The sequence below is a fragment of the Neltuma alba genome, unplaced genomic scaffold (genome assembly GCF_004799145.2).
Source record: "Neltuma alba isolate B1F8T4 unplaced genomic scaffold, ASM479914v2 tig00006149_pilon, whole genome shotgun sequence".
Lineage (NCBI taxonomy): Eukaryota > Viridiplantae > Streptophyta > Magnoliopsida > Fabales > Fabaceae > Neltuma > Neltuma alba.
The window spans coordinates 87835-110717 of NW_021634367.1; the positions used below are offsets into that span (position 1 = coordinate 87835).

The 22883-nt window shown below is 33.8% G+C and overlaps 2 protein-coding genes across 2 annotated transcripts; one reads left to right on the plus strand and one right to left on the minus strand.

Annotated features, from left to right (window-relative positions):
- Nucleotides 1–1882: 1882 nt before the first annotated feature.
- LOC114749732 (alpha-N-acetylglucosaminidase) lies at nt 1883–11736 on the plus strand. Its single transcript, XM_028938275.1, has 19 exons — nt 1883–2217; nt 2537–2610; nt 2981–3192; nt 4040–4161; nt 4907–4992; nt 5586–5680; nt 6648–6729; nt 6898–7004; nt 7166–7196; nt 7465–7582; nt 7932–7982; nt 8085–8194; nt 8317–8419; nt 8708–8806; nt 9290–9400; nt 9781–9998; nt 10649–10886; nt 11109–11187; nt 11280–11736. Exons 1-19 carry the CDS (start codon nt 1966–1968, stop codon nt 11516–11518), a joined length of 2427 nt encoding a protein of 808 aa, XP_028794108.1. The 5' UTR covers nt 1883–1965; the 3' UTR covers nt 11519–11736.
- Nucleotides 11737–12026: 290 nt separating this feature from the next.
- On the minus strand, nt 12027–20072 carry LOC114749745 (polyamine oxidase 1-like). Its single transcript, XM_028938286.1, has 10 exons — nt 20000–20072; nt 19632–19881; nt 18943–19059; nt 18767–18828; nt 18214–18368; nt 16542–16685; nt 14887–15036; nt 13450–13707; nt 12611–12692; nt 12027–12527 (listed from the first exon to the last, which is right to left on the minus strand). The coding sequence occupies exons 1-10, from the start codon at nt 20049–20051 to the stop codon at nt 12319–12321; spliced, it is 1479 nt and encodes a 492-aa protein (XP_028794119.1). The 5' UTR covers nt 20052–20072; the 3' UTR covers nt 12027–12318.
- Nucleotides 20073–22883: the final 2811 nt, after the last annotated feature.

The following is a 22883-nucleotide window of genomic DNA, read 5'->3' on the forward strand; positions in this document are numbered from 1 at the left end:
TTGTGAAGGATTAGTTCTTTCCGTTATGCCTAACTCTCGTTGATAAGAATAACTTTTACACCAACAACATAAGTATATAACCAAAAAGGCTGGTTCCTTGTAATATGATTAAGTAAGATTCAAATTTTTGTTGAAAAATATTACTTTTAGGTTTATTTGATATGAAGTATTGAAAATAAGAGGCAAGGATTGAGATTGAGATTGAGAAAATTTATTAAAAAAGTGTTTAGTATAAAAAATTACTTGTTACTTGGGATTTGACAAACTCTTATAAGTGAGATTGAGAAATACTATAGGGGAGACCGTGTTCTTCAATTCTGCTAATATGAGTCTATCTAATTCAATGTAACAAATAATTACTTATACTAAATATTTTTTTAATAATTTTTTTAATTTCAATTTTAATCTTTATCTCTTATTCTCAATGCTTCGTACAAAAATAAATCACTAGTACCCAGTATCCAACAATGTTTCAAACAGACTTTTAGTAGGAAGATACAATCAATTGACATAAATAAAGCTATGATTTAATATTATTTTATTATTTTAGTGAGTTAAATATACTTGTTTTCAGTTTAATGTATGTTTCTTTTATTAAAATCCTTAAAAAAACAAAAAATTAACTCCTTTAAAATTTATATTAACTTTGGGATTTTGAATTAAGCATGTTCAATGAAAGGAGTCATAAAAATTACTTTTGTACCAGTTGCCTCAAAGTGTGAAAGTCAAGTACTACCTGTCTTATATAATATAAAAACTTGTTAACTTTTATTTTGATCCTAGATATAAGATATCGATTTATTTTGCCTCTCATATATATATTTTTTAAGGTAGTCCTTGTAATAATAGTAGTACTAGTCAATACACTTAATTAGCAAGGATATTTTAGGAAAGATAATACTTATTTATTACAAATAACTAACTTAACTAATTTTTTTAATTTCCTTAAATTAGTCAACTAACTTTTATATTAAGGACCGGAGATAGTATAAGCTATGTCTAATTTTGTTAATACATATTTTAATATTAAAATCGATAATCTTTTGTGTCATAAAAAAGTAATCCATATTTTATATCAACTTTGAAATTTAATTTATATGGTTTTTTTTAAAAAAATTCTAAGTTTTATTTATAAATTTGTCTATCAACACTTGCACTTGTAAATTTTTCTATTGATTATTATAAAGTGAATTGAGAGTTATAAAATTTTATATGTACACTTGTAAATTTTGTTATTATCAATTGTTAAAATATAAATGTGTACTGAAAAATGAACAAAGGTTATTTTCTACGTTTACCATCTAAACATAATTTTACTCTGGTTATTTGTACTGCAATATAACTTCAGAATTTTGTAGTCTTTATTAAAAGTAAAAAAGAGAATGATTAAAAAAGAAGTTAAAAATTACTAAATTTTAAATCAGGTAACAATATTTTATTTGGTATTGACAACACTGAATTTGCAGATAACAATAAATGTTTGTAGACATTCCTTATTTGACATTTACACATTTTCAACTTTTTTTTTGTCATTTTTCCAAAATAAAATCATATCTGGGGGGTTAATTGAATTTTCTTGTATTTTAGTGGTTCCAAATCAGGGTGCTGTGTTTTTTTAATTTGATATTATCTCCAGTCTTAATTATAAGATTTTATTTATAACTTATAAATAAAGTGTTTTAATTAGGATCAGAAGTAATTAGATTTTTCCTTTCAAAACTAAAGCGATTTTTGCCTTTTTCAACAAATATGAGATTTAATGCCAGTGCCGTTTTAGGCGTCTTGCTACGCGTTCAGGGTCGAAACGACCAGAATAGTCCACGAAGTGGCGGTTGGGGACCGAATGACCGATATTAAAAGATGAGTATTTAATTAATTATAATTAATTGATTAATTGTGAAAGTTGAGAGAGAAGAGATGAAGTTCGAAGTCAAACAAGAGTGACCCCCTGGCCGATGAAAATTCATGTTCTTGTGTTCGATAATGCAGAATTCGATCCACTGTGGAAGTATGTTCAGATTTGGGTTTCTGTTTCTGATTTTGATCCCAACGCTTCTACCCGTGGCTTTCTCTAAGCACGAAGCTATAGAAGCTGTGCTCCAGCGGTTGGACTCCAAACGGGTCCCTGCATCAGTGCAAGAGGCCGCAGCTAGGGATCTTCTGAGAAGATTGTTTCCTTCCCATTTATCCAGTTTTGAGTTCGAAATAGTCTCTAAGGTGTTTGCTCTTATTTTCGTTTTAACTTGGTGAATCTTTTGATTTTATTTTGGGAGTTGAAAATGAAGCAAAGTAAACAACTTTTTATTCCTTTGTACTCTGCAGATATTTTTCATGATTTATAGTGCACTAAGTTGCGTAGTCTAATTCAATGATCAGTGTGGGTACTCTGTGATAGTTATTGAACGTGCTGAATTTATTGGAACCTGCATTGAATCTGCCTACCATTGCTGACTAATATTATCATGTATCACCAAACTATTCTTTGCATGTGGCATTTTCTTGACAGAACATAAAACATGCTCTCTCAAATATTCAGGATGCTTGTGGAGGGGAGAGTTGCTTTCTGATAAACAATCACGACCACTCTAGCCAGAATGGGCCTGAGATTACGTATGTTAGATATAATTCTCACTGAAGACTATGGTGAATATTTCATGTTCTTTTTCTTTCTGTTCATGGATTTAGACTTGATTCTTGACAATGTCTAAGGGGCATGTTAAGCTGGTGAACTCCACTAAGGAGAAGACTTCAGGATTTGCAGTACAGCTGGATATTAATTTTCTAAACTTCAGATCAATATGAATAATTGATTTTCTTCACCATGTGCACTATCATTTTGATCTTCTTGTGCATGATCATTATTCTCAGTTAATTGGGACCAAGACAAGCAATATATGAGAGAGATGTTTGATGTTTGAGGAGAAGTCTGGTGGCACACGCTGCCTATCTGACATTTGTGTGTTCACTTCTTAATTTCTAGGATTAGAGGAACCACTGCAGTTGAAATTGCATCTGGCCTTCATTGGTATCTTAAATATTGGTGTGGTGCTCATGTTTCATGGGACAAGACTGGTGGCATTCAGACAGCTTCAATCCCTAAGCCTGGGTCACTGCCCCCTTTGAAAGATGAGGGTCTGATGGTTAAACGCCCGGTTCCATGGAACTATTACCAGAATGTTGTGACATCTAGCTGTGAGTCCTGAATCTTTGTTTCCATTTCATTTGAAAATATTGTTTTTTCCTGGTCTTACTCTTTTGGCTATTACTGATAACCTTTTACTTGTAAAAATAGTTGGAGAAAAAAGTAGAACTACTCTTCATAAGAAGTTAAATTTGGTCTTGCTGCATCAAGATATGCTGGTTTAACAGAAAATTGTGATGCTCCTAGAAACTTTGTTTCCCTCCTTACTTTGTTTCATTATATGCTGGTTTTAGAAGAATTTCACATGCTTATCTTTCTCTTGATAAAATTTTCCTTTATTGATAAAAAAGTGATATCCTTCTTTCTCATTTGATTGATGAAGACCTGCAATCAGTTCACATGCTTAATCTTTCTCTTGATAAAATTTCATATGCGATAGCTATAGATTATTATTGTTAAATTGCTAATACCCACAATCACTAAAACTTTATGCTATTTATACATGAGCTTTCACAAGTGAACCTTGTTTACATATTTCTATCTTGCAACAAATGTCAGGAATTTCACCTGATGTATCTTGGTAGCCATTATTGGAGAGTTGAATTTCTAACATCTCTAGGTGGGAAAATATGAATTTAGCAGTTCTTGTGCTTGATGTTAAAGGTGAAGTAACATACTTGATATTGTTATACAAAAATCCAGCACATTTTTATCTCCATCCCCAATGGCAGATAGGAAGCTGCAGAATCACCGAATCATGACCCTAAACTTTCTTTTATAAGAAATAAATACATGATCATCTCGAGATTTAGCAAAATGGATAGGAAGATAATTATAAAAAATAGTTCCTTGTACTATAAAATATATAAAAATATGAAACCTTTTAGATCTTTACAGATTCCTATGTTTGGTGGGACTGGGAGAGGTGGGAGAAAGAGATAGACTGGATGGCACTTCAAGGAGTTAACCTACCCTTAGCATTTACTGGGCAGGAAGCAATCTGGCAAAAAACTTTTAAGGTGAAATGCCATCTGCATGTTTATTCATCTATGGATAAAATTTGCTATGAAAAGAATATTTTTAGTTTAGGACATCAACTTTGTTGAAGTGCTCCAAATAAACCAGAGATACTAAGTTGCAGATAGCTATCTCAAAATCCAGGTCTTTTACTATAAAACTGTGCTTAAAAGTAATATTTCAGCATGCTTACTCATTATTGATTGTTAGATCTTCAAAGCTCTAAAGTCAAGTTGTTATTGATTATATTATGCTATGTGTAGTGCATGCTTTTACTAAGGGTGTCTGCTGCTCTGCTTTCATGTTTTCAAACGCATTGCTTTCTGTTACATCTTTGACCATATGAGAAATATGTACTCTATATAGCACCGATATAGGTAAGCATATTGGTGTCTGAAATGATACATTCGCATATGATAGTAATGAGTAATTTGAGAATCTTTACCTGATATACTACTTATGTATATTAATATTTGAGAGAATTAGAAGGGTTAACCTGTTCTTCCTTTCATATTTTACAAAAGAGACTGATTAACTACTAGTATGGCTAGCCCTCTAAAGAATTGATTTCTCAGTCTAATTTCTCCCTTTGTTAAAAAAAAAAAAGAAAAAACTGCAGGTTTGTCCTCTGTTCTAATTTTTCAGAGATTTTATTCTACTTGATGTCATTTATACCTATAAGTCACATGTATACTGATATAGGTTTTCTCTGCTGGCTGCAAATTGATTGGAATTTTCTAACTGTAGGATTTTAATGTTAGTTCTGGAGATTTAAATAACTTTTTTGGTGGACCTGCTTTTCTTGCCTGGGCTCGCATGGGCAATTTACATGGGTAGGTGAAGGTGATATGAAAGATTTGCCTGCCTTTCTTTTATTCGTATATACAGGCCGGAGCAAGGTCTAGTGAATTGAGTAGTCAAGCATGTCTTTCTCATTGCATAAAAGTGGAAATAATTCTTGTACAACATGTAATATATTGACATACAGTATTCAAAAATTATAATGTTCACTGGAAAAAAGCAAAATGTTAAAGAGTTACTACAATGTAAGCTTGCTCCTGCGTTCTTCAGTCCATTTACGGTCCCATTTCAATGTTTGCTAGAAACGGTATTATCCTGGATCTATCAGGATTAGCATTTCTTTCCTTGCAACCTCTTTCCTGAAGTACATTTCTGATGATTTTCCTCCTAAATTTTACTTCGTGATTTTTATGTATAGAGATCAGGCAAACTTGCAATTTTAGCTATCACTCTATCCATAAACCAGTATTATTCTATTTGAAAAAGCAATCAATTATCTAGAAATAAAGTTTTCTCTTCTATCTATACTTGATTGACATGATAGTAGTTTTATTTTAATTTTAAAAAAAATGGCTAGCAATATATAACATGTGTGTTGGCTTCATATGCTATTATCATATTACAGGTGGGGTGGGCCTTTATCACAAAATTGGCTAGATCACCAATTGGCCTTGCAGAAACAGATAATCTCTCGAATGCTGGATTTGGGCATGACTCCAGGTATTCTCGCATTTACATAAAATGTCTTCATTTTATGTTATTTAAGCGATACGTATATCTAAAATACAACTCCTCCATATTTTGTTGAATAAAAAGCAAGTGATGACTCATGGGTACCCTAGTCGAGCATAGAATCTTCCTCAAAAGGTAGCTATTGAAATGGAAGAATTAACCCATGTAAGTTGACCACATGCAGTGGCCTTATACATGTATCTAAATTGGGCTTATTGCGATGAATAAAATGCAAATGGGTAACTAGTAGGTATCCAAGTAGGATGAGTAACCCTTTATCAAAAGCTTGCTATTAAGGTGAGAGAACCAACCCGCTTAAGCATTTATATAGAAGCTCATACCACTCAATATGAAACTAGGCACCCCTTGTGATAGAATAGAAATAGAAAAAGAGAGATAGAAGAGAGATTCAGAGAGGGAGCGAGACAGGGGAAGATAGGAAGTAGGCAGAGAGAGTTAGAGAAGACAGAGAGAAAACAGAGAGCATTACTGAATAGTGCACTGTGTATTCTTGAAAATCAATATCATACTATTGGGTACCCTTTCATATCTATTTATAGGCCTAGGTTGAAGCATGAAGTGCCTGACAACTAATGCCTACTAACTAACGCTCCTAACGGCTAGTAACCGTTTGCAATCTTTAAAATATTTGAATTTATTTACAATTACACATCACCTTGCTGCCCTAGTCTCCATTTGTAACTAGTTATGGGAAATTGGGGAAATGGATTTTCAAACTGGATAAGAGAACCAACAGTTTACCCATGTGCAACTTTCCTGGTTAAATTTCACCATGTTCTTTAGATAATCTTCTTCTATACTCCTATATACTTCTTGTATGTTTTATTGGTGCATCTAGAGTTAAACAAGGAAATAAGATTTACAATCTCAACTTCCTTTACCGCATTTTCAACATTCAATGCTCGAGTAATAATGTTGAGCTCATCTTTTTTAGTGTTGCCATCATTCTCTGGTAATGTTCCAGCAGCTTTGACGAAGATATTTCCCTCTGCAAAAATAACCAGACTTGGTGACTGGTAATGTTTGTTATTTGGGAATTTCATACATCGGTGCTTCTGTTATTCAGAATGCATTATATCACTTTGTTTGAACTAGATAAAGAATTCCTGATAAGTAGATTATGTCAAATACATATATGAATTTATCATCTGAAGTTAAAAAGTTTGTCATTTCTCATGTTTAAGGAACACCGTTGATGGTGACCCTCGCTGGTGTTGTACATACCTTCTAGATCCCTCTGATCCTCTTTTTGTTGAAATTGGCGAAGCTTTTATCAGGCAACAAATCAAAGGTGTGTCTGATGTCATAGTTCTTTTCTCTATTTGGTGCATGTCTTTGTAATTAAAAATGTTACACTTTGGGCACTCATTTCGTCCGTCACTTAAATGTTATTTTTGTTTTTCTCTCCACTATCTGTCAACTTCACATTTCTTTTTGTGGTAATTTTTACAGAATATGGGGATGTAACGGACATCTACAACTGGTAGATTCTCTTCTCTACAGATTGTATTCCTTTCCTTTTTTCTTACATGATTCCATTTCAACTTGGTAATCCGTCATTGCTGGTTTAAAAATTCTTTTCTTTTATGATTAGAGTTTTTGGTTTAACGGTAGACAAGGTAAAATAGTCATAAATTGCATATTCGCTTGTAGCTGAACTTTATTGGAGTAAGGTAGACACTTGTTAAAATTTTGAGATCCATGCTTTCTTACAGAGGTTTGCTGACATAAATTTGTATCATTGGCTGCAGTGATACGTTTAACGAGAACTCTCCACCAACCAGTAATCCAGCATATATCTCAGATCTTGGAGCTGCTGTATATGAGGCAATGTCCAAAGCTGATAAGGATGCTGTGTGGTTAATGCAAGTATGCATCAAATAACTCAGGATCTCACCTTTTCCTATCATAATAAGCATCTTAGTTTCCGAAGTTAGGTAGACAGATGTTTTGACTGCCTTTGACAAATCCTTCTTCACAGTCCATGATGTTTCCATCACTGATTTAGTACTGAATTGTATTTAGCTAGCAATTTTCAATTTTTTTTTTTTTATCAAACACAACCTACAACTAGGGAGAACCAAGTTTCCTTTGTCAAAGTTCATGGCAAAGAGTAACGGATGAAATGGGACCATTATTCCTTTTTTCAATTAAAATTTAGGTGCCATTTGTACTATACAAAGTGATTTGTGGCTAAGAAGTTCCGTTAAATTTGCAGGGTTGGCTTTTCTACTCGGATTCATCATTTTGGAAGCCTCCTCAGATGGAAGTATGGAATTCATAAGCTCTTCTGGTTTATCATGTCACAGCCCGTGCTAATGCTTCTTCATTTCATGAAGTCGTTTGTTGATTAGTAGGATAATACTTGCAGGCACTTTTACATTCTGTTCCATTTGGGAAGATGATCGTTCTTGATCTATTTGCTGATGTCAAACCAATATGGAAAAGTTCATTTCAGTTTTACGGTACTCCTTATATCTGGTAATCATGTCTCCACTAGCTAATGTTGCTACCCAAGTAACATGTTTTATGATTTTCTTTCAAGATTTACGTGGTTCACTAATCAATGACAATTATGCTTCCTTAATCTTACACTGTTTCAGGTGTATGTTACATAATTTTGGTGGTAATATTGAAATGTATGGCCTTTTGGATTCAATATCTTCAGGACCTATTGATGCTCGTGTCAGCGAAAACTCAACCATGGTAAAGCCAGCATTCCTAATATTTCATGCGGAAATGTTGATTTTGGTTTCAGCAATAGTTTGAACCCCCCCCCCCTTTTTTTTCGTTAGCAGCTAAATAAGATAAGTAATCTAGATCTGAAATTATATATTCATTGTCGTTTTATGGACGTACTCTGTAGCCTATCTTCTATGACATTTCATTTGACTAAAAGATATTCAAATTTAGAGTTGAAAAATATTTGGTTATTATCTTTATAATATCATGTACATTCTAAGTAGTTTACTTGCTTAACTAATCTTTGTGTAGTTGGGAGTTGGTACGTGCATGGAAGGAATAGAGCAGAACCCTGTTGTCTATGAGCTGATGTCAGAGATGGCATTCCGTGAAGATAAAGTTCAAATTCTGGTAATGTTGTTCTTAAACTCACTTTACTTCAACTACATGCAATGAGATTTGTATTTTCCGTTTGATATTCTTCTAACGTTTTATCCTACTATGTGAAATAGATTTTTGCAACATGTACAGGAAACTTAAAATTAGTACAAACATGTGAACTAGCTCCAAGGACATGAATTGAGTCCCCTCCTAGACTAAATAGATAAATAAATAAAATCCTTTGTGTTATGGTAAAAGTATGTAGAATAAAAAATTTGAATTTAAAGCTCAGTAATAATTCGGAGTCTAGGTAGTATGGAATGGCAATACGATTGATTACAATTGCTCATATGATTTGATATTTATCTTCCCACAGATTACAAGAGGTCGAAATAAGGTTCATGTTTTATCATGTAACTTGCAAACATGCTCAAGAGGACCATAGTGTTTATTTACAGGTGTAGTTTTCACTGAAAAGTTTGTGGGTGGGGTTGAACCCTAATGCATTTGCAGGATTGGCTCAAGGGCTATTCCAAGAGACGATATGGTAAAGCAAATAATCAAGTTGAGGCAGCTTGGGAGATTCTTTATCATACCATATACAACTGTACGGATGGAATTGCTGTATGTCTTAAATATTGCTCCCCTTAAAATGCATCGTATATCATACTAGTTGATCAATTTGCTTTCATGTCATTGAGACTCTTATTTATGACGCTTGACACATTCTTCAGTTTTATCTGGAGTTCAAAAAACAAACCCAGAACACTTTTACATCACAAGTTCAAGTAAGAGGGTGGGGTTCTAGGCAGAGATGCTGGGTTCTTTTTTTTTGGAGAATGAATTGTGGATGTTTGAAAGTGGTCTTGGACATTGCGTAACTAGTAAGTTAGAATAAGTTTTCTGCCAAGATGTATAACCACACACAGACAAACACGCATCTGAGTTGAGACGTGTCATCAGGGCTTGACTTTCACTTTACACTGCTTTTTAATTTGTCACAGGACCATAACCATGATTTTATTGTAATGCTTCCTGACTGGGATCCTTCAAATCTCCAGAAGATTGATTTCTTGCCCCTTGGAAATAGAAGATTCTTGTCCCAGGTGACAAAGTCTGATATGCCACAGGCTCATTTGTGGTATCCTACTGAAGAGGTAACCAAAGCTTTAAAACTATTCCTTGGTGCTGGGAAGGATTATGCTGGAAGCCTTACATATAGGTAAGCTTGTCATGTGCGAAATTTCATGAGTTAATTATTACTCTTTAAATCTCGTAAAGTATGTTCACGTTTAAAGATTGTTATTCCTAAACAGGAATAAATCCCTTCTTAGTTCCCAGATAAACACCCCCTCCTTCCCTCTTTACTAGCAGTAGCTTGCAGAGCAAACATAATTCATGATTTGTTCTTCACATTGCATGATAATCATCAGGCTTTGGGCTTTTAAATTTTAAATCATATAATCAGTAATGAATCCTTCATGGCCCTGATTTGGGGATAAAAGGATTGGACTCTAAATTTTGCTTGAATATGAAGAAATTTATTAGAGAAAAGTGGAAATATACCAAAATACGCACTTTCAACTGATCTATTCCAACACGAGCAATGTTTTTGGCAACAAAAGGAGGAGAATAAATATCCTCGCACAAGTAATCTGAATAATTTAAGCACGTCAATCTCCCTGGATGGAGAGAACGATGATGTTCTGGTTTTAGTATGCAAGAAAAGTTAAAAGAATCATATGTTCCTATTTAAAAAAAAAAGCATATAAGATTAACATGTGATGATGATAACGGGAAGACTGGTTGATGTCTTAAAAAAGAAAACCATCATGAAACTGTTTGGTGAAATCATTCGTGTCCTCTTGACAGGTATGACTTGGTCGACTTAACACGACAAGTACTGTCGAAATTGGCAAATCAAGTATACATTAAGGCAATTACATCATTTCAGAAAAAGGATATCGATGCTTTGAGCTATTACAGCAATAAGTTCCTTGGTTTGATAAAGGATATTGACCTACTGCTTGCCTCTGATGATAACTTCCTACTTGGAACTTGGCTTGAGAGTGCCAAAAAACTGGCACTGAATCCAAGTGAGTTGAAACAGGTGAGTAATACTGTGTATTTTCCTCCCTTTTTGATGGACTGTGGACTATTAGTTTATAGTGAGAACAAGCAGTAATTTTTTATTTTTGCTTGCACTTGCGATTTGAATTGTTTTTTCCCCTTATTTTTCCCTTAATTGAGCCCCAGTCAATTAATTAAAATAATCTTATTTAATGATTAGAACTAATGAATGTTTCGAACTTATTTTCCTTGTCTCCTCCAGTATGAATGGAATGCCAGGACGCAAGTGACAATGTGGTTTGACACTAATCAAACTACTCAGAGCAAGCTTCACGACTATGGTAAAAAGCATCATAATGCTGTATAATTTTAATACCCCCCTTATTCTTATAGATTTGGCTGATTTTCTGTCTTCCTATTGTTCCATTATTAGCTAACAAGTTTTGGAGCGGACTCCTCGAAGGCTATTATCTCCCTCGAGCTTCAACCTATTTCGGTCATTTGTCAAGAAGCTTGAAACAGAATGAGAAGTTCAAGTTGCAGGAATGGCGAAAAGAATGGATTTTACAGTCAAACGCATGGCAAGAAGGTAACGAGCTTTACCCTGTAGAGGCCAGAGGAGATGCTCTTGCCATCTCCAAGGCATTGTATGAAAAATATTGTGGGCAATAATTTAAACGCTAAATCACAGAATTACGAGTTATCAATTCGGCGTACCATTTGCGCTTTCAGATTGTTGTTCGTACTCAAAATAATACCGAAGCCTGCATATTTTCGGACTCTGTTTCTTGTGTTTTGCTGATTTATGTAATTATTTTGCCTATGTCTATTGGATGAAGTTATATGGCATTCAATCTCCAACGACTCCAAGGAGTGAATCTTTGGATTAATGGAAATATGACAAGTGAGTCTGATGCCTGCCTCCTTTAAAATTTCCTTGAGCATGAGCTTACGAGTTCCAACACTCAAAAATGGTATAACAAATTTATGAGTTATGACATGAAATAACAGAGTGAACCTGGTGCCAGCCTGCATCTAGCAGGGACTTGGTCTATAGTGAGCATAAGCGAGGCATTTTTTTTCGGGCATGCCATCACGCTCAATAGCATATATTTATATAATTGTTGTGTGGACCAAAAATGAATCAAATTAAGCCGACTATAAATAAACATGCAGTCAGATCAGACAATGCTTTTTCTGGCGAAAAGGGCAAAAAAAAACGGTTCTTTTCCTTTAATGAGACTTGTCCTAGACGTAATTCAATATCTCATCCTATTTGACTTAATTTACCTATCTTTTTCAAAATCAAAGTCGAATCTCTGAATTTCCTTGTGATTAAGACCTACCATGCAATAATAAATCTCCTTAGTCATCATGTTTCGTCCAAGACTCTCCGGGCCATGATGATTTCATGCTTAGCTCATCATCATCATCATCATCTACATTACTAGACTTTATAAACAGGTCCATGATCATAATATGGCCTCAACCTTGCGACTAAGGTATTTTTGAGTAGGAATATCGCATTTGTGGGGACTAGAAACCGTGTCTGGCTGTGATAAATTAGTTAGTTTCTCTGTACATGCTATAAAGGGTTCTAGAAATAGGGTTTGGCTCTCACTTTTTCTTTCCATAATCTCCTTCCTCATATCTTCTAGTAATGCTTTACTGGTGTCAATACCTGTTCAAGTTACAAACATTCTAAAAGTGAGATCGTGCAATTATTAATGCAAAACTTGAAATAGAAAACAATGAAATAAGTACCTGCAAGGTAAGCACCATGGACATAACCGTTAAATTTTTCACTTGTGTGCTCTCCAGTAAAGTAAATGCGATCCACTGGAGCCTGAACCATGTCGAGAGACAAAATAAGACCAAATGGAAGTGCAAAAAACTAAGCACTGTTTCATTTTGCAACTTAAATGAGATTCTCCTAGTTTTCTTTTTTGGTTTCAGAATTAGACTGAAATAATCAAATGAATACACAGACAACTGTATTCTTTTTAAATATTTATTTCTCTGGTCTTAAATATAAGACCCATTTTGTAGTACAATTTGTATTACAAAATGGGTTTTATATTTAGGACGGGAGGAAAATTTAGAATGCCTATAATAGGAATAGTGAGAATAATAAAACTTTTGATCCATCAAATGTGCCTCAATTTTTTATTTGATCCTAAAATGTAAATTTTATCAATCAAGTCCCTAAAATTTGATAACCATACGCATTTAATCAGTCATTATGGTTCAGAAGGACTAATTGTGTATGATTATGAAACTTTAGAGACCCGATTGATAAAGTATAAATTTCAGAGACTAAATTGATAGGTGAGGCAAAATCAAAGAATAAAAAATTTCCTTTTCCCGAGGATGGTGTTATGGGTGTGAAAACAATGCTGGAAAATATTTTTGACTTCTCTAACAGAGGCACAGACCAATGGCCACCGGTAAGCTGATCATCTTAAGTCTGTCTTTACATGCACTTTTAGCAGAATATACGACAAGCATGACGGCATCGCACGAAAATTTTGACAGAATGTGCCCAGCAGCAATATTACTACAAACACTAAAGAAGTATGTGAAAATTTAGAAGAGAAACAAACCTTAATATTGTGATTAAGTTGATTATTATTAGAGACAATGGGATAATTGCTGTAACTGCAACGCTGGAATCTGTTATTCCACCAGCGGGGAACAAGTATATCAGTGGCATCAGGTATGTCAGGTCCAAACATATCCCTGAGGACCTCCATAGCTTCTTTCAAGGTCTCTTTATCAGATTGGGCTTCAACACGTTTTGATTCCTCATTTGTCAGGGTCACTACCAAGACATTAGAGTCAGGGTATGCGTTCTCCATGTCCTGCTTGTAAAGGAACAATTCAGCTGATAGATTGGAAAGTTTTAATTGAGTAAATTTAAGAAATTTATAGACAATTTAATGCCCAAAATAAGAGCAAAGTAGTCTGATCCCGCATACAAATTGTGCAGTCAATGTAGAAGTTCAAGTTCAAAATCAATGCATAAATATCACATTAATGGAACAGGTAAACTGTACTGAAATAAGATGATTCCCAAACAGGTCAAAGTTTTTGGGTCATCAAACATAGCCAATTTTCTCCTATTAATTAATAGACATTTTCATAATTTGAAATATGTATGTTATTAGTATTCTGTACAAACAAGAAACCAATGATAGCTAGAAAAAGTTAGTCGTTCCCATCACGAAACTCAGTAACATATTATTCCAAGGTATCAACGTTGCATTAGAAGTGTAATGAACCATTTAACGGAAATGAAAAGATGTATCTGTCTTACACGGATATTAATAAGTTCATTAGAGTATGCTTGTAAGTTCTAATGGTGTGACTTGAAGGTCAAGTTACAACTTCACATTAAAGAAACAGGTACCAAGCTAGATCATCTATAGTAAACCGAGGGATCAAGCAAGAGAATTAAAACTATTTTTCCGCACCAGACAAGAGAACCTATAGTCAATTGTTGCCTTTGGAGCTTGGATTTAGTAGGTTGAATCCGGGCCAAGTGGAATTTTAAAATGGTAAGAGAAGCTTCGTGTAAACTTTAAACTCCTTGCGTAGCTCTGTTTGAAATTTACTCAAAGCTAGATCCAATAAGCATCAAGATTATGCTAAATAAAAAATGATTGCACAAAATGTGACGATTCTAGTCACCTTGAATTGAGCTCACCATTATAAATATTTAAAATAGGACTGCACTATATTACGCACACGCACACAAAGGAAGGGATCATAAAGAACAGCCAGAATTGTGCATATTGAAGGGCAAAAGCCCGAAATAATCTTTCAGCTGATGATTAAAGTTCAACCTAAGCTATTTAGTTATAGTAAATAGGCGAATTTTCAGAAGATTTGGCTCTAATTTCTTCGCGTTAGCAGAGCAGCAAATAGGTTCAGGCATTTTTAACAATTTGACATGAGAAACAAAATTTATATTCAACGGAAGAAAACAAACATAATATGACACAAATAATAAACATGATGTAGTTGGTTGAAAAGCGAACCTGCCAAAATGTGTAGTAACCTCTCCGATCATGAGCATAGATGAAGAATTCCTTCTCGGGTCCACTTGGCCAAAACTTATACGGAAACTTCAGAAAGATTTTGGTGTACACTATCAGATCCAGTTTCTCTATGGCTTCCGATTTCCACCTCTGCATCATATCATTCATTCAGTCATATTAAAACAGAAATAGTGAATGATACTACATAACAAAACCCCACAAAATTATTATTCACAGGGTAGAATATAATATTTGACGATCCCCTTAGCTCAAAAGGCAGGCAAATGGGTCTCAATGACGGCATCCATTAAATATAGTTTATAACTAGTTCATTGGTTTAAGGACACCTCATTAAGCGTTAGACTGATGATAAGTTTATTGTCGTATGATTCACAGATAGCAAACTCGAGAGACACCAAATTTATCCATTGCGCTCATCATCCTACCGGACCAAGTTGAGAGAAACTAATCCTGCTAAAATGTTTGAACGACAATTAAATTCACTCATACATCAATTTAATTACAAATAGATATGATGCATATTTAACATTCATTTTCATATAAAATTTTACTTTAAATAGATTTGTTTAATACTTTCTATATGACTGACTTAACTTATATATATATGTATATATATCTTTAAATGAGTAAATTCCCTATCAAATCTCTCCTAACTTTATTCACCATGTACCGTGCACGGATCTTCAATCCGTCATACTGAATCTGACAACCATATATATGGAAATATACAGCAAAGCTTAGATTGACGAAGTTTCCTGTATTGTCCAGTACAAGGAGTCCCACTCTGCTACCCTGTAACGTTTTCATATTATACTCTAATCGCAGAACCCCACAAATTTTATGACGCTAAATAAATTATAGTATATTCATGTATGATGCACCTATCGCCATTACTGACCCCAGATGCAAATTGGAAACCTCTTCCGTCCACGTGGTGACCCAATCAAAAGGGCTGCCAGTAAATCATCAATGATGATACTATTTATGCTTAGTACAGACACACTTGATCATGGAACCGCTGGTTTCTGCACATGAAGACAAATCGAAAATATGTTTTCCTGCGTCATCAACACCAGGAAGCTCAAGTTTTATATAGAACTTGTTGTCCCTATATTTTGACTTTCTCAACCTATGACATTTAAATTCGTGATCCCGCCACACAGGTCATGCCAAATAGAATCGGTCAAAAACAAACACCCTGTGAGAAATTCTACCTTGTTGGTAATGTGTTAGTCATTTATTATAGAATGGCTAGATGTGGCTAGATTCTTTACGAGGGCATTGATAGGGAAAGCTTCAGCTCTTCTAGGAGATCAATATCTTAATTCTTAGCTATTGATTTCAAGATTTATATGATACATTACAATATTAATATTATTATTTTAACACAAGTTTTAAAGCAGAGACAGCTAGAAATTCAATTACTCTCTAAAGCATCAAGGTTTCTAATTTAAAACCTCAAGTTTTATAAATATATAGTATATTGAATTAGAATAAATTTGCGTGCGTGTATTATTTCCAGATAAAACATATTTTTGATCCAGGCATTCCAGAATAAGGATTATTATTTATGCCCATTTGTCCGCGTAAAGACGAGAAAGAGAGGCAAGCAAGCAAATATAGAGGAGACATACGGGTAAGGGTGGACTAAACGCAATGAGGTCGCTTTGAAGAACGCCGATACTGACAGACAGAATCAGGTAATCTGCTTCATAAATACAACCATCCTCAGCTACTACTGTAACGCCACTCCTCGAATGATGTAATTCCCGAACGACCTGCACGTAACCAAATAAAATATCAATTCCAAAGTGCTAAAAAAAATATTCTCAGTACCAATTCATCGGATGTTGAATTCAAAAGAAGTGATGATGATTATGATGATGCAGATACAGCAGAGAAAACTACGCCTAGAAAATCCGATGTGATGTGGAACAGTGAAGCTTGGAAAATCTCTGCTGTCTAATATGGACTCAGGAATTCAAGAAAAATTCATTAGAGTAACAACGATTATCTATATTTTCCTACATCCATGAGCTTCTGATCTTTGATCAAGTAACCATAATAAAAGGGGACACTGACAACACTGCCTTTCCTAATGTTATTGGAGAGATGAAATGACTTGACAGTTGACAACTTTAGTTATTGCTATGGGGTCAATTCAAACAGTGTTCAGGGGAACATAAATTTAAACTGGGACTTCGTGGCCTACAAATTTATGAAGACTTAAAAGATAGAGCTCAAGATATTATTTGCCGATCAAATTATCCTGCATGTGGGGTCCTCAATGTTTCAGTATTGGGAAGAAGACATATAATGTCTCTCGTCGAAGACAGCAAGAAGTAAAGAAGACCCAAAAATGCGAACTTCTTCCCCATTCAAGAAGGAAAGATAAATGTGAAGAAAAAGTTGAATGAAACATGAAAATATTAAGTTTTTTTTTCCAAAAATAATACTTGATGGCCGAATTGCTCTTATACTTGAATATCCTCGTGTGAAATGTTTTTTCTTTGTCAAAATATGCTTAACATTACTTGGATTACTGAGGATTGTCCTTCTTCATTTCTTTTGTGCTGGAAAGGTCTTGCCACAAAACATCGCAAATATAATAATAATGATAATAATAATAATAATAATAATAATAATAATAATAAGAGACCCACTCATTTTCCTTTTTTGTTAATTATTAATATAATTACCGTAAGCATGCCATCATCCGCAAACACATAAAAAAGTTACTATAACAAAGTATGTCCATCACAGAGTATATTTTTCAATGGAAATAGTGGGGGGAAACTTGAAGAAAAAGTTTGAGTTGACACCATAACGTCACGAGAGAGAGAGAGAGAGAGAGACATCGCAAATATAATAACAAAAGTATAACATCTTTGAAAAGTCATTTTCTGTAAACTATTGGGCGGTGGGACGCTCGAATTCAATTAACTAAAATTAACAAAAAGAGATCGCAGTGCAAACGCATGCAAACAAACTAAGATCTTCATTATATGTTGCCGTGGGAAAATATAAAGAATCCAACGCCGCCCTGAGCTCCGTACTGGACGCGGCGGGTGAGCTGGGAAGCTCGTGGTTCTTGAATAAACACAATTTTATGGTACCATATCTATGGAATGTGCTAGTGTAATGTATGTAAAAATTTTGTTCATTAAATTAATATGAGTTAAAAATATTTAGTAATTAATTAGTACACAAAAGTTTGCCACATTCACAACAACCCAGGCCATAATTTGTCCTATTTCCTTTCGTAGTGAAATTCAAGCAGAAAGAGGCGAGCACCCAGAACAGTACCTTGTTGAGTTGGAGACGACTGTCCAAGATTTTACCCTGCGAAGTGTGGAGAAAATCTTCGGCCAATTTGTATAGCAAATATTCAAATCCTCTCTCATCAGCAACTAAGAATTCTCTCTCCCCGAAATCTACGAATGTAGATATAGGCTCCACTTCTACATTCAAATGGTCAGTTAACTATAAGTTTCTAAATCTAGAAGAGAGAAATGCAAAGCATGCAGATGAACTGAAACAGGGTAGGGACAAGGAGGAAACACAACTACTCTGAGGAGAGGCGCGTTTAGCTTTACGAAGAAACTAAAAAAAATTCATGCTAACTCAAATTGTTTAATTTATTTTATTTAATTAATCAATCATCAAGATAATATATTCATCAGGACTCACTTTTTACTTAAAGATTTGAATAACCACGAAACGATTCCAAATATTTTTTTTTTTTAAAAAAAAAAAACTATCCGCTGAGCCGGCGGAGATGACTACGCTTTTCCCTTTTATTGCGTGAAAAAACAAACTGTGAAAAATAAAAATTCAATAAGGCGTGATGTGAGCTTACCTGCCATTTCAAAATCATGGAGGATGAAATCAATGGCCAGCTCTATTGGCGTCTTCGGTATCCTAACAAGAAGCGAGAAAGTTGCGAACATAACTTTTTAGAAAAAAAATTAATGTATATATAACTAACTCCACAGTGATGCACGTTGATTTCGCGGGTGGAAATAACGAACTTACGAAGGAGTGGAAGGAGTCTCATGGCCACCAAGTTCCTGATTCCTCAAACTTTGAATTGCCGAGTCCACCGCCCTTTTGTACGATTCAGCAGCGATTCCGCTCGGAATGATCTTCCCACTGCAACTCGCTATGGCATACTCGGATTAAATTCACCAACAGAGTAAAGCATAAATAGAAAAATATATGGTTAATAAGTAACTTCTTTTTCTCTCTCAAAATTTGAAACTCGTTGCATTTTTTGGCTGGACATTTAATCAATCTATAATTTTTACGCTGAACTATTTAATCGACACTGAAGGTACTTTTTTTTTTTTTATAAGGACACTGAAGGTACTAATTAAGTATTAATAAATATATTTTTCTGGCGAAAAAATCATAAATATATATTTACTCAAATAGGATATCAACCGAACTGGTGCTGAAAAATTCGCCACCGTTCGTGGCAACAGTTCTCGAAGCTAGTGTGGCGGCATCGAGGTTCATGCCGCATATAACAAACAATCCGACACAACGGTGCCGAATTGCGCCACCGCGGAATGCGTGTAAATAACACTAATCACCGGTGTCGGTGGTTCGTCTATCACCACGACGCATGATAGACAAAATCCTGCCCGACGGCGGTGTCTTCCGCCTCCACCATCGATTGAAAACATTAAAAAAGAAAATAATAAGAAATGTTTGCGAGAGACCTGCGATCATAGATGTTGTAGCGCGCATTGCTATAGTCGGAGAAGCAGGTTCGGAGGCCTAATTTGCAAGCGAGTTCCCAAACAGGATTAGACTCTCTGCCTCCAACTCCAGCTACCCACCCGGCCCCAAGCTCCGCCGGCAGACCTCCGAAATTTTCCTTCCGGATTCTACCGCCGATACGGTCCGAAGCCTCGAGGATCAGCAGGTCCTTTACGCCATTCTCGGCCAAGACTTTCGCCGCAGATATACCTTAATATTTCAAGCAAAAATGGAAAAGAATCAGAATTACGTGATGAGAACTTCAGAAAAAGTGTATTCGGAATATGAATATTTGGAAGCAAAGAACTGTTGCGGTGGCAGTACTTACCGGATACACCAGCTCCGACGATTATGACGGAGTGGCGAGAGGAAGAATCCATAGACGTGAGGAAGAGATTGGAGAGCGGGGGAGGGGGGAGAGAGAGAGAGATTTGAAAATATATATGGGAGAGGGTTTGGAGAGCGCGATTATGTTGCTAGACAAGTAGAACTCCTAGCGGGAGTTGAGTTTATATAGTTTCTTTCCGCCTAGAGGAAAAGTTATTACGGATTTTTTTTTTTTTTTATGTGTTGTGGGGAGGCGGAAGACAACTTTCTTTTGGGCCGAACTCATGAAAGGAATTATTTTTCAAAAAATTATGAAAACAGAAAACTTCTCATTAAAAATTTTATTTTTAAAAAAATTATTAATGAGAAGAACCTAAATCAGACTAGTATTGATAATTCGCAAAATATCAATTTTTTATATATAAAAATTTATCAAATTCTTTTCATTACTAAAATTTACAACGAGGCATTTTCTTTCTTTTTGGTCAGTGATTATATTAATTACTCTTACTATAATAAATCACTAATTACTTAAATAAGCAATTAGTTTAAAAATAATACCATCTCACGTTCTAAATGTAAGAGTTACTTTGTAATATAATTTACATTATAAAGTAAATTTTATATTTAAAATGAAAAGTAGTAATATTTTTATGTATGTGTTCACACACAAAAACATATTAAAGTGGGAATGCTACCTATCATGTTTAAACGAGTTCTTGGATTTGAGCCTAATCAATAAATAAATTAAAGTATATAGTATCTGTCATTTGGAGGGAGGATGGTACGTGACACATTGCTATATGATCATCAAAACATCTTTTTTGTCCCCATCGCACTCAACAACATTAACGGTTGATTTAAGGCCTTCTTTTTTAAAAAAAAAAAAAGTAATTTTTGCATAATCTAGAGATTATGAATTGAACATTGATTTATTGTCTAGAAATTTTACGAAAAGCATAAATTGTTTTGTGTTAGTTATAATTATATAAAAAGTGATTATTATTTAGTCAGTTTAAGATTTTATGATATCTTCCATCTTGTTGTACTTTTTATTTATAAAAATAATTATTTATTTATTTATTTACTTTTAAGTTTTATAGTATCTCTGTGTATCGAAAAGATCTATCACACCTAATCATTTAACATCTTTGTATATCTTCATATTTTTCAAAAAAAAAAAATTCGGATTGCCATTAGAATTATACGTAAAATATCAATATTACATGTATATTATATGACACATTGCATAACATTGGAGGATATACCAATTCGTCTTTCTCTAGTCTTGGAGACTCTATATATATATGTGTGTGGCTTATTTATTTATAAAAAAAGCTAGTTAGGAATTGTATTTGATTTTAAATATAAGATCTTAATTTTTTTTTTCAAAACATCTCTATTGGTGATTGTCAGGGGTTCTTACCAATTCCAATCATTCAATAAACATTGTTGAAAAAGATAGTTTGAAAAAACCAACACACATTTATAACAAATTAATAACCAATTTAACTAATTTTTTAATATCCTCAAAGTAGTTATTTAGCTCTTATATTATTGACAAAAAATAGTATTTAATATTGTAGTTGATGATATTGTTATGACTTTCTATACTTGGTGTTTTTTCATTAAAGAATGTATATAAATTAAACTATAAAAAAAAAAGAAAATTAGCTTCCAATAATCTAATTGGACTCGCTAATCAAGTTTGATTTGCAAGCTGAAAAGGCCACAAGAATTTGATGAGACTGAAACATATCAACAGGATCGGAATTATTAAACTCGTTTGTTTGTTAAATTTGAAAGAGAATTGGGTCCTTTTCAAAACCTTGATTTTGGATGATCGATGTTTGATGAAGGACGCAGAGACAACTGCAACGAAATTGTTGTTTTTGCATACAAGTTTGCTAACAAAACAATGTAGCTTGACAATATATGTCATTATATTGGTTCATGAATACCCTCTTAATCAATGAAAGAGATCTACGATATAAGTCATTCTAACTAATTTATTAAAATGGAGAAATATTAATTAATTCATTGCATCTGTTGCAAATTGAATTTTTTTTCAACTTTATCCTAATTGAATTAGGTTGTGATGAAAAGAAAAAAAATACAAAGAATCACATTTAAGCATTAATTGCAAAGACAAGTTTAACAAATAAGTATTAATTACTATATATATATATTTATATATGAGACTAAGTAAGCTCATATTTCCCCTTTTGGGGTGGGGAGAGACCATGACGCTAATTAGCAAATTAAAATGAAATTATAGGGAAATTTTCTGAAGGTCATATCTAGGTCTTATGCCATTCATAAAATATTAATTATTTTGGGTAATCCTTATGATGCCTTCAAACCAATTTTTATCTCTAAAAAGGTTCATACTCACTTTTATATCATCTCCAATAAATAATAAGATGACGAAGATTTGATTTGTGAATATGAGAGAACATCACCTGTAATTAATTAATCTGACTAATAATGCAATAGATAGACGAAAATTAAATTAATTATCGATATAAGTAGCAATTTTTCCCCTTATAGTGGCAGTCTATTTTTAATTATTTAAATTTTATTGTGGAAGGAAGCCCGAAAACTAAGCCATTCCTGTTTAAATGACTCGTGACCAACTGAATAGATATGTTACAGACTCTGATTAGGCAAGACCAATTTTCCCATCACCAATTGTAAGTTGTAGTTTTTCTAATAAAGCGTAATTTTAAAAAATATTTAAAAATTAAATTTAGAGAGAACTTTGTAGAACAAAAACATGAAATATGTTATTTATATGAGCAAGTTTGATCAAAATTTATATTGTACCAAGTATGTTTTCACATGCAAGTCATACTATTTTTATTTTATAAACATTACTACATTAC

Bases quoted from the DNA above. Each gene is read 5' to 3' on its own strand.
- LOC114749732 (XM_028938275.1), top strand. From the start codon at position 1,966: ATGTTCTTGTGTTCGATAATGCAGAATTCGATCCACTGTGGAAGTATG. The intron at 7,197-7,464 runs GTAGATTCTCTT...CATTGGCTGCAG, and splicing joins GTAACGGACATCTACAACTG to TGATACGTTTAACGAGAACT. The intron at 8,195-8,316 runs GTAATCATGTCT...ACACTGTTTCAG, and splicing joins TACGGTACTCCTTATATCTG to GTGTATGTTACATAATTTTG.
- LOC114749745 (XM_028938286.1), bottom strand. From the start codon at position 20,051: ATGGATTCTTCCTCTCGCCACTCCGTCATAATCGTCGGAGCTGGTGTA. The intron at 19,882-19,999 runs GTAAGTACTGCC...TGAAATATTAAG, and splicing joins CGTCGGAGCTGGTGTATCCG to GTATATCTGCGGCGAAAGTC. The intron at 18,369-18,766 runs GTAAGCTCACAT...ATTTGAATGTAG, and splicing joins CCATGATTTTGAAATGGCAG to AAGTGGAGCCTATATCTACA.